This window comes from Pan troglodytes, chromosome 4 (assembly GCF_028858775.2).
Source record: "Pan troglodytes isolate AG18354 chromosome 4, NHGRI_mPanTro3-v2.0_pri, whole genome shotgun sequence".
Classification (NCBI taxonomy): Eukaryota; Metazoa; Chordata; class Mammalia; order Primates; family Hominidae; genus Pan; species Pan troglodytes.
In genome coordinates, this window is record NC_072402.2 from 75,585,019 (window position 1) to 75,597,232 (window position 12,214).

A 12,214-nucleotide genomic window follows, 5' to 3' on the forward strand; every position below is an offset into this window, starting at 1 on the left:
CCTGTAATCTCAATGCTTTGGGAGGCTAAGGCCAGCAGATCACTTGAGCCCAGGAGTTCGAGACCAGCTTGGGCAATATGACAAAACCCTGTCTCTACAGAAAATACAAAAATTATCCAGGCATGATGGTATATGCCTGTAGTCCCAGCTGCTTGGGAAGCTAACTAAAGTGGGAGAATCCCTTGAGCCTAGGAGGTCAAGTCTGCAGTGAGCCATGATTGTGCCACTGCACTCCAGCCTGGGTGACAGAGTAAGATCCTTGTCTCAAAAAATGAAACAAAACAAATATCTATACATGAATGTTTGTAGCAACTTTTTCATAATAGCCAAAATTTGGAAACACCTCAAATGTCCATCAACTGGTGAATGGATAAGCAAATTCAAATATATCTTTAAAATGGAATAACAAATAGTGAAGAGGAACAAATTGCTGATAACTTGTGACAACATAGATGAATCACAGAACCGTCATGGTAAGAAGTCCTGAAAGAAGTCAGGAACGAAGACTACATACTGTATGATTCCATTTCTGTGGCATTCTATAAAAAACAAAACTATAGGAGCAGAAAACAGATCAGGGGTTGCCTGAGAATAAACAGGGAATTGACTACAAAGAAGTATAAGATAACTTTTGGAGTGATGGAAATGTTATTACAAGCCAGTATAGATTTGTTTAATTTTATTGAACTGTATACTTTAAAAAGGATGGATATAGTATGTAAATTATGTCTCAACCTGATTTAAAAACAAAAACTTCAATAGATGGTTAAAGTTACTAAACCAATTTAGGAGCAAATTTGTGAACTGGAAAAGACGAATCTGAGCTATTCATCTGAGCTATCATATATATATATAATATATAAAGAAAGATAAATATATACAAAATAGATAGGGACATAGATTTGAAAAATACGAAAGAGAAGTTAAGCTTTGTAGAACACACAACAGAAAGACAACATATATTTAATTGGAATTCCAGTATATCCACACCAAATGCTGGATAGTGGCTACCTAAGTTGAATATAGCAAAAATGTTAATATCAGACAAGGATGAGAAGTCAGTACATAAGTGTTTGACATATTATATTCTGTACTTTCATATGTTCTATATTTTAGAGTATGCTTAAAATATTTCATAGTAGAAAAATCCCTGAGTTTCCAGTTCTACCACCACATCTTACATTTTGCCTTTTGGGACATGTGCACATATATATAGATATTTGCATAGTTGAAGCCGTACTATACATATGACTATTTTGTGTTTTCCTGTTTCCTTCATAAGTCATTTTTATTAACTTATTATTACAAAGTACTATCATGTACTATTAAGAAAAGGAAAAATGGCCAGGCACGGTGGTCATGTCTGTAATCCCAGGACTTTAGGAGGCTAGGTGGATCACCTGAGATCAGGAGTTCAAGACCAGCCTGACCAACATGGTGAAACCTCATCTCTACTAAAAATACAAAAATTAGCCTGGATAGTGTGTGCCTGTAATCCCAGCTACTCAGGAGGCTTAGGTGGGAAAATTGGTAGAACCTGGGAGGCGGAGGTTGCAGTGAGCCGAGATCCTGCCACTGCACTTCACACTCCAGCCTGGGTGACAGAGTGAGACTCCATCTCAAAAAAAAAAAAAGGAAAAGTTACTCTCACACAATCTTTTATATTATTTTGGTGTCTTTCTTGACATTCTTTTCCCATTAATATTTTTTCAATTATTTTTGACTCAGAACTACATTCTAAGAATATTTTTATTGTATAGTTGTTTCTACAATATCTTGTATAAAAATGTCTCATGGTCTTACCTATAATCTTAAAGTAACAAGATAGTTTGTAATTTCTGTCTGTAAGTTTGGATGTTTGTATGTCAACCAATGTGTTCATTCTTGACAATGAATGTTTTTAGATTTGAAATTTTTTCCTACAAAATGGATAAGAAGTTTAATACAAGCTTTAACTATTTTACCAAATTTTTGTATTTGATAGATCCCATTGAAGAGGAAGATGCAAATCTGCTATTTGGTTCAGTACAAGAAGTACTGAAAGCATCAGTTATGGCCGATGCAGATATTCTTTCAGAGACATTTCAACTTCTGATAGACTCTGCCAAGGACTTCAGTAAAAGACTGTGGGGCTTAGTGCCATTCGGCTTGTATCTTCCAGCTCCTCCATTGTACTGTCCCCAGCCAGCTATTCTTAGTGAAGTAAGCTTATAGCATTAACTTTTAAATTAATTTAAAGTTGATTTTGTCAAGTTTTTAAAATAATTAACTTGATAATAATCATCAGGTTAAAAATTCAAGCTCTAAAGACAAACTTATAGATCCCAGCTTTGCTGTTCACTAATTGTATAATCTTAGGGAATGTACTAAACTGCTGTTTAAGTTTCCGTATCGGTTAAATGCAGATGATAATAGTACCTCTCATGGCATTTTTGTGAGGATTGAGATATCCTGTAAAATCTTCTAGCTCAGGACCTGGGACATATAGTAATTATTCAATAAATGTTAAAATTATTGTAACAATATAGCACAATTAATCTTAATATCCAGACTTTTAAAAATTAGGCATTTTTTAGGCTAACAAATGAAATAATGAGTGTCAGAATTAGAAGCCATACATTATTTCGGTCTCTTATTTATCTCTTTGTCTTTGCCTCTTTTGAAAGACTTGGCTGGGTGTAGTAGCTCACACCTGTAATCCCAGAACTTGGGAGGCCAAGGCGGGAAGATTGCTTGAGTCAAGGAGTTTGAGACCAGCCTGGGCAACATGGCGAAACCCTGTCTCTATAAAATATACAAAAATTAGCTGGGCATCGTGGCATGTGCCTGTAGTCTCAGCTACTCAGTAGGCTGAGGTGGGTAGATGGCTTGAGCCCGGGAGGTAGAGGTTGTAGTGAGCCAAGATTGCACCACTGCACTCCAGCCTGGGTGACAGAGCAAAACTCTGTCTCAAAAAAGAAAAGAAAGACTTATTTTTATTTGACTTTGCTTTAAAAGGTTTTTTTTTGCCTACACTATTCAATTGATAGTTCTATATTATAAATACTATATTCCTCTCAGAAACTTTTTATCTGCTCTTACTAAAAAATCATAACATTATAGTTAGCTGGTTTTAAGATTTAAAGTGTTATTATAAATTACTTACATTTAGACTTTTAAGTATTTGATTAACACTTTGAAGTGTTTCTGGGTATTATTTTTTTACTACCTCCTGTTTCAATATTGGCGACTTCTACCTCTAGTTTTTTATTTCTCATTTGTCCTATTTGGTTATATTTCAATAGTCTAAAACATTTTACATGTTGATTTTACAAATGGAAGGAATAAAAAGTCCATGGCATTTCTCAATAATTCATCTTTCCTCTTGCATCTGAGTCTTTAGTAATTGTTTTAGAAATTTGAAATGACATTTAGAGTTTTTTGGATAGCCTGTGCAGATAATAGTTCGAGTAGTTTGAGTGGTTACTGCCTTTAGTAGTGCTTCATTTTATTCTTTTTTATTAAAGCAATTCTCCTTGGTAAGATTTCTTCTAAATGTCACCGTATATCAGTTAGAACCCCTTGTGTTGCAAGTAATAAAACACTTGGTCAAAATGGTTTAAACAATAACGGCATTTATTGGTTCACGTGATGAAGAAGCCTAGTTGTAGGGCAGGTTTCTGATTTAGTTATGTTACCAAAGACTTGGGCTCTGTCTTTTGCTCTAGTTTGTTTTCTGAGGTGTCATCTTCACCTGAAGACTAGCTCCCCTTGTGGGAGCAGAATGGCCACTAACAGCTTCTAAGGATGCCTTGTCCATGTCCATGGGCACAGTGATTGAGACAAAGAGAAGTGGCAAAATTATTTCTGTCCCAGCATTCCAAGCAAGAGGATTGAGATTCACTCTTAGTGAGACTGGCTTGGGTCACATGCCTGTCCTTTAAACAGTCACTGTGGCTAGGCTTAACACAAGGTACTGCTTGGCCTGTGAATAGATCCTTCCTTGAGGTGGGATGAGCTTTCCCTCAATCATATGAGCCATGTAGGAGATGGGCAGATACTCAAAAACTGAGTACTGTTAAGAAGTGGGCAGGGAAGAAGGATGTTGGGGAAGCAGATGTTTACAATGCTCACATTATCTCATTATCTGGGAAAATAATCTTTAGCTACTGGTTTGAATAGCATTTATTCAACAAACATTTATTGGGTCCTACTATGTATCAGACTTGAGTGTGAACACTGTGGCCATACGAAGACAAATGACAAGGCCCTTCCTCTTGGGAGTTCTGAGTACAGTGGGATACAGGTATAAATTGATATGGAATAAATTGGTGAAAGCTACAGTAGAAGTGTGAACAAAGTGCTGTTGTAGCACAGAGGGATGGGCTTCACAGAGGAAGTAACATTGAAATATAAGTAGGATTCTTCCCAGCAGAGGAAGAGAAAAGGGATTCTGCTTAGGTGGACCTCTCTGTAACATCCCACCAATGGAGTCTGGAGTAGCGGGCTTTAACTGTTCTAGCGTAAGACTGGGAACAAGGGTCAGCTTATCCCTTTACGTTGAGGGGAGATAACATTTCTCAATTCTAGAAATAGCCATAGTTGAAATCTCAGAGCCCGTGCCTCAGAATTTCCTTTATAAATCTCCAGGAACATCCTAGTTTGAGAAGCAGTGAGCATCATTAGCCTATCTTTTTTTTTTTTTTTTTTGAGACAGGGTGTTCCTGTGTGGCCCAGGCTTGAGTGCAGTGATGCAATCATGGCTCACTTCAGCTTCCAACTCCTAAGCTCAAGCAGTCCTCCTGCTTCAGCCTTCCAAAGTGCTGGGATTACAGGCGTGAGCCACTGTGCCCAGCCTCATTAGCCTATCTTTATTTTCATTTTAACATTCTAAATTTTCTCATTACTAGCCACTAAAATGGATTGTTTTATTTTCCTCAGGAAGATGGTGATGATCTTCTTTTAAAAGCTGAAAAAAATAATCGCCAGAAGGTATCTGGAATCCTTCAGCGTGTTCTCCTGCTTTTCCGGGCGGCTCATTGTTCTTTTCCTGTAGCACAGTGGTATATCTTGCAGTTGAGGTGGGCGAGAAAAGTCATGCAGAAGGTATGGAAATATCTTAGTCATTTACATGCTGTGTTAACTGAAATATACTCACATTTATATTATTGTTTTTATAATTGTTATATTTTCCCGGGGAGTCCTGCCCTATAAATCCATAAATTTTAGATTTATTCATAAACAAACAGACCAGATTCTTCCTGTTGAAAGGTGAGGACTCTGAACAGGGTCTCTAGGTTAGTTCCACCATGTCTAGCAAAAGATAGTGTAATCTAGTCCATTAATTCCAGGCAATTACAGTTTTTTTTTTTTCCAACTCCCCTGTCATTAAAGATTGAAACTCAGTCCAGGGCTTTCTCCCAGTTCTCCTTGAGGTGTTGTCTGTGTTCTGTGGGGCCTTCTGTGGGTTCAGAGAATGGAAAGTTATAGTTCATTCTCGTCTGTTTCCATCCGGTAGCCTCCACTAGTCAGGGTCTCCCCCTTGCTATTTTCTGAGATGTGCAATTCAGTTTGATTCCCAGGTGTTCATCCCCTTCTATATTGACTTCAGCTGAGCTGTCGCTTCATTCTTATCAGATATCTAGCCAGATAGGACACCTGGTAGGTCTTTTTATCTAGCTGAAAATCCTTTATATGCCTGCTGTCTCTCTTGGAAATGTGGAAATAAATTTCATCATCTCCAAATATTTTTAATTCAGCCTAAGTAAAATTAAATTAATTCAGCCTAATTAAAACAATATAATTATTTTTAGTAGGAATCTTTGGAGAGACTTTTAGATAACTTTGAGAAGTTATCTAAGAGTATTTTTGAAACACAATGGAAACTGAAAGTAAATAGTGGTTGGTTGCCGGGGTTAGGGAGAGGAGGAAGTGGACAGTGACTACTTTTGTTTTTCCTTTTGGGGTGATGAAAATGACCTGGAATTAGACAGTGATGATGGTTGCCTAACTTTGTGAATATACTAAAAACCACTAATTGTACACTTTTAAAAGATGACTTTGATGATATGTGAGTTATAGCTCAATTAAAAAATGGTGCTGAAACAAAGATTCTGAACCATATTAGTTTTCTATTACTACCCTACCAAATTAACACAAATTTAGCAGCTTAAAATAGCAGCCATTTAATATCCCACAGGTTCTGTGCATCAGAACCACCACAGGGTGGTTCAGCTAGGTCTCTGCTTAGAGTCTCACAAGGCCAATCAAGGTGGCAGCGGGGCTACATTCCTTTCTAGAGGCACTAGGGGAACATCCGTTTCCAGGTGCATTCAGATTGTTGGTAGAATTCAGTTGCATGTGGCTGTAGAACTGTGGTCCCCCATTTCTTTGCTGGCTCTCTCTCTCTCTACCTCTTAGTACCATCCTGGTAGTAAATGCCATTAATGTATTTGACAAGAAGTCTGTCATTAGCATGCTTCCCAGGAGATTTGATTAGATTGTGTCTTTCTGGAAGTGACACTAGCAGAAGGAGAAAATCAATTGCAAGCCTGCTGTTAATGCTTCCTTCCCAGGTTTATGTCTCTTAGAGCCCTTTCCTGAAACATGGAAATAAATTTTATCATCTCCAAATATATTTAAATCAGCCTGTTATCTGTAGAAGCTCCCCTCTTTTTATTCTTGATTTGTTAAAAAAAAAAACTAGGTAATTTTTCCTGCACCATATTCTAGATTTGTCTGATCGTTTCTTCATTTAGTGTCGTTTAGCTTGTTTCTCTTTCCTTTTTTTACCCCTGTAACCCGGTCATTAATCTGTGCTCATTGAGGTAGAGAGGTTTAAATAGATTGAAGTTCAAATTTTCTTTTTTTTTTTCCTTTTTTCTTTTTTGAGACAGCATCTCACTCCGTCGCCCATGCTGGGTGCAGTGGCATGGTCTCGGCTCACCGCAACCTCCGGCTCCCGGGTTTAAGCGATCCTCCTGCCTCAGCCTCCTGAGTACCTGGGACTACAGGCGCCTGCCACCTCGCCCAACTAATTTTTGTGTTTTTAGTAGAGATGGAGTTTCACCATGTTGGCCGGGCTGGGCTCAAACTTGACGTCAAGTGATCTGCCCACCTCGGCCTCCCTAAAGTGCCGGGATTACAGGTGTGATCCACCTCGCTTGGCCTCAAATTTTTTTAGAAATGAATCTTTCATAAGTATTGTGCACTTCTCTCTCGCACATGGCACATGTGTTTGCTTATTTTAATTTTAGGGGTGAGGAGATTGAGTTTGGATCGTGTCACACCCTCTATCAAGTATCCCCGTCAACCCCTCAGCTTTTTACTCTGTTAGCATTTACTAATGATCCTTGCCTAGAGTCATTATTAGGGGCTGCCAAATGGTGTCTTTCTAATTCTGCCATTTATAGATTAGTTTTTTAAAAGTTAGGTATGTAGGCATAATTTTTTTGTATTTGTTTTAGTTACTGTACACAGCTTTATTTGGAATAAGATTAAGATTCTTAAATTTCTTTATTTTCTTTGCTATGCCAGTGAGGAAAGCCAGGGAAAAATAGCATTAAATTCTTCTTATACAGGCAAAATTGTGACAAGAGAGTGCAAATGATTTACTTAGAACCTTTTTTTAAGATAACAAGCTAGTGACTTTCCTGAATTAAATTTGTAAGTTTCTGAAAATATAGCTGATTTCATGTGCTGTGTTTTCCATTCTGTGTGGCTTATCTTACCTGCCTGATTCTTTTATAGTTTCTTTTACAAGTGATTTATACAGCTGATAATTAACATGTTCGGTTATTCTTTACTTTTAGATTCGAATGAAAGGATCCCTTCCTTCACTGAGTCCTTTTCCTCAGTCATTACTTAATTACTGTAAAGGAGGTATCGCATTTTTTAGACCTGGAGCAGCTGGAGACCACAAGCTTGATGAAGTTTCCATTAGAGCAATAGGTTTGTCCAAAATGAACTGCTTGCTTAGAGTATGAATGATGGTATATTTTTCATTTGATTTGGGAAAGTATTGACTCTTCAAAGTACAATATGCTCTGATATTTTACTTTGTGTTTACAAGTAAATATTGTACTTTAACAACTATGTATATATATATGATATATATGATAGTAAGTCAGAAATTTCTTATATAAACAAATTATGATACCTATTACCTTATGTCATGCTTCATTATTTAACTGAATTTTTTTTTTTTTGAGACAGAGTCTGGCTCTGTTGCCCAGTCTGGAGTGCAGTGGCATGATCTTAACTCACTGCAACACACCTCCTGGGCTGAACCTATCCTTCCACCTCAGCCTCCTGAGTAGCTGGGATGACAGGTGCACACCACCACACCCAGCTAATTTTTGTATTTTTTGTAGAGGCAGGGTTTTGCCATGTTGCCCAGGCTGATCTTGAACTCCTCAGCTCAAGCAGTCTACCTGCCTTGGCCTCCCAAAATGTTGGGATTGCAGGCATGAGCCATTGCGCCTGACCTAAATTAATTTCTTAATTCGTGGTCTATGTCCAGTTATTTGCATAACAAGTTTAAAAAGAAGTAAAACTTTAGATATCATTTCACTCTTTCCTCCTTAATCCTTCCTTAATCCTTATCAGTTCTATTTATATTAAGCCCTGATCTTATCTTTTTTTTTTTTTTTGAGATGGAGTCTTGCTCTGTCTCCCAGGCTGGAGTGCAGTGGCGTGATCTCGGCTCACTGCAAGCTCTGCCTCCCGGGTTCCCGATATTCTCCTGCCTCAGCCTCCCAAGTAGCTGGGACTACAGGCACCCGCCACCGTGCCCGGCTAATTTTTTTTAATATTTTTTAGTAGAGACGGGGTTTTACCGTGTTAGCCAGGATGGTCTTGATCTCCTGACCTTGTGATCCACCTGCCTCGGCCTCCCAAAGTGCTGGGATTACAGGTGTGAGCCACCGCGCCTGGCCAGCCCTGATCTTATCTTTAGACTTTGATTAAAATGTTTATTTTAGAGCTGGGCACAGTGGTGTAATCCCAGGTACTTGGGAGCCTGAGGTAGGAGGTTGCTTGAGCCTAGGAGTTTGAGGGTCTTGTGTGCAATGATTGTACCTGTGAATAGCCACCGCACTCCAGCCTGGGCAACGTAGTGAGAGCCTGTCCCTTAAAAAAAAAAAAAAAAAAAAAAAAAAAAAGTTTATTCTTAACTCACTCACCCTTAGTATAATCTTACATGTCCTGGGGCTCAGATTGTCTGTTTTTCCAACTGAAACGGCATTGAAATGCTTCTTGATTGCTTCTCTCACCTGTCATGAGCTTAGTTTCATAGACTCTTCATTCACGTAACAAAAGGGCCAGGCAGGTGTCATCTGGAAAAGTATGTACAATCTCATTTATTTCTTAAAAATCTAGGTCTGTAAGAAGTGAGTTAAATTCACAACAATCCCAGTTAAAAGATATTTGCTCATAAATAGGGACATAGTCCTTTGAAATGACTTAAATAAAGATTCGAACACATATTTTTAATATTTTCATTTTGATCCTGAGTTCTACTATTTAATTATTCTTTTGTTTGATTTGGTCTCTTGATTGTTGAGAAGTGATTTGGCTAGATTAAAAAGTTTCCTTTCTGGCTGGGCGTGGTGGCTCATGCCTGTAATCCCAGCACTTTGGGAGGATGAGTTGGGCGGATCACAAGGTCAGGAGTTCGAGACCAGCCTGGCCAGCATGGTAAAACCCTGTCTCTACTAAAATATGCAAAAAATTAGCCAGGCATAGTGGTGTGCACCTGTAATCCCAGCTACTCGAGAGGCTGAGGCAGGAGAATCACTTGAACCTGGGAGATGGAGGTTGCAGTGAGCCAAGATTGCACCATTGTACTCCAGCCTGGGTGACAGGACGAGACTCTGTCTCAAAAAAAGAAAAAAAAAAGTTCCTTTCTGGCCAGGTGCGGTGGCTTATGCCTGTAATCTCAGTACTTTGGGGAGGCTGAGGCAGGAGGATTCCTTGCGCCCAGGATTTCTAGGCTGCAGTGAGCTATGATCTTGCTACTGATCTCCAGCCCGGGCGGCAGAGCAAGACCCTGTTTCTTTAAAAACAAAAACAAAAACAAAAAAAACAAGGTTCCTTTCCCTAGTTTGTTACCTAAAATAGTAGATTTTAACTCTTAATTTTATTTATTTATTTATTTTTGAGATGGAGTCTTATTCTGTCACTCAGGCTGGAGTGCAGTGGCACAATCTTGGCTCACTGTAACCTCCATCTCCTGGGTTCAAGTGATTCTCCTGCCTCAGCCTTCCCAGTAGCTGGGACTATAGGCACCCGCTGCTGCGCCCAGCTAATTTTTGTATTTTTAGTAGATATGGGGTTTTGCCATGTTGGCTAGGCCGGTCTCGAACTCCTGACCTCAGGTAATCCACCTGCCTCAGCCTCCGAAAGTGCTGGGATTACAGGTATGAGCTACCATGCCTGGCCCAGGATTTCACACTCTTTTGAAGTTTTTTTATTACGGAAAATTTAAACCAAAGTAGAGATGTATAAGCACGCGAGTACCTCTCACCCACTTGCAACAATTGTCAACACATGAAAGCAAATCTGAGTACATCATAAGTACAATAAGTACTTCAGTATATGTAGTGAACAGATGAAGTTTTGTTGTTGTTGTTGTTGTTGTTGTTTTAGTTGGAGTCTTGCACTGTCGCCCAGGCTGGAGTGCAGTGGCATGCACAATCTCAGCTCACTACAACCTCTGCCTCCAGGTTCAAGCAATTCTCCTGCCTCAGCCTCCTGAGTAGCTGGGATTACAGGCGCAGGCCACCACACCCAGCTAATTTTTGTACTTTTTAGTAGGACAGGGTTTCACCGTGTTGGTCAGGCTGGTCTTGAATTCCTGACCTCGTGATCCACCTGCCTCGGCCTCCCAAAGTGCTGGGATTACAGGCGTGAGCCACTATGCCCGGCCCAGATGAGGTATTTGTTTTTTTTTTTTTTTTTTTTTTTGATGGAGTCTAGCTCTGTTGCCCAGGCTGGAGTGTAGTGGCACGCTCTCGGCTCACTGCAAGCTCGGGTTCCCACCATTCTCCTGCCTTAGCCTCCCGAGTAGCTGGGACTACAGGCACCTGCCACCACACCCAGCTAATTTTTTGTATTTTTAGTAGAGACGGGGTTTCACCATGTTAGCCAGGATGGTCTCAATCTCCTGACCTCGTGATCTGCCCGCCTTGGCCTCCCAAAGTGCTGGGATTACAGGTGTGAGCCACCGTGCCTGGCCAGATGAGGTATTTTTTAAAACCATAATTCTATTATCATGACTGACAAAATTTACAATAAATCTTTAATATCATATATAGTCAGGCATGCTTAATGATGGGGCTATGTCATAAGAAATGTGTCATTAGACAATTTTGTTGTGTGACCATAGGGTATACTTAGACAAAAATAGCCTCATACACACTGAGGCTATGTGATACGGCCTTTTGCTTCTAGGCTACAAACCTGTACAAGAGGATTGCTTGAGCCTAGGAGTTCAAGGCTATTGTATGCAATGATTGCACCTGTGAATAGCCACTGCACTCCAGCCTAGGCAACATAGTGAGACCCTGTCTCTAAAAAGAAGTGTTGCCATATTGAATACTGCAGTACTGAATACAGAATGTGACTACACTGAATACTGTAGGCAGTTTTAACACAATGGTAAATATTTGTATATATAAACATATCTAAACATTGAAAAGGTACAGTAAAAATACAGTATAAAAGATTTTTAAAAATGGTAAGTATGGGTCACTTACCATGAATGGTGCTTACAGGACTGGAAGTTTTTGCCCCAGGGGAGTCAGTGAGTGGGTGGTGAGTTAATTTGAAGGCCTAGGACATTTCTATACACTACTGTAGACTTTATAAACACTGTACACTTAGGCTATACTAAATTTATTAAAAATATTTTTCTTCCATAATAAATTAACCATAGATTATTGTAATGTTTTTACTTTATGAACTTAAAAAAAAATTAAAACCTTTTTGACTCTTGTAATCATACTTGGCTGAAGAGACATACAGTGGCATAATCACAGCTCACTGCAACTTCAAAGTCCTGGGCTCAAAACATTCTCTAACCTCAGCCCCTTGAGTACTGGGACTACAGGCGTAAGCCACTGTACCAGCTAATTTATTTTTTAGTTTTTGTAGAGATGGGGTCTCTGTTGCCCAGGCTGGAGTGCATTGGTGCCATCTTGTCTCACTGCAGCCTCTGCCTCCCGGGTTCAGGCAT

General features: G+C 39.3%; 1 protein-coding gene across 25 annotated transcripts in view; it reads left to right on the plus strand.

Moving 5' to 3' along the window:
• CPLANE1 (ciliogenesis and planar polarity effector complex subunit 1) overlaps positions 1-12,214 on the plus strand; it is a 170,917-nt gene that overhangs the window by 45,773 nt on the left and 112,930 nt on the right. For all 25 annotated transcript variants that reach the window (XR_010157250.1, XR_010157252.1, XR_010157251.1 and 22 more), the window contains 3 exons: positions 1,985-2,202; positions 4,921-5,085; positions 7,791-7,929. Coding sequence is in view for 22 of the 25 variants with exons in the window: in XM_054685100.2 (XP_054541075.1) it covers positions 1,985-2,202; positions 4,921-5,085; positions 7,791-7,929 (522 nt within the window). In the remaining 3 variants the exon portion in view is untranslated. The remainder of the gene's footprint in view (positions 1-1,984; positions 2,203-4,920; positions 5,086-7,790; positions 7,930-12,214) is intronic.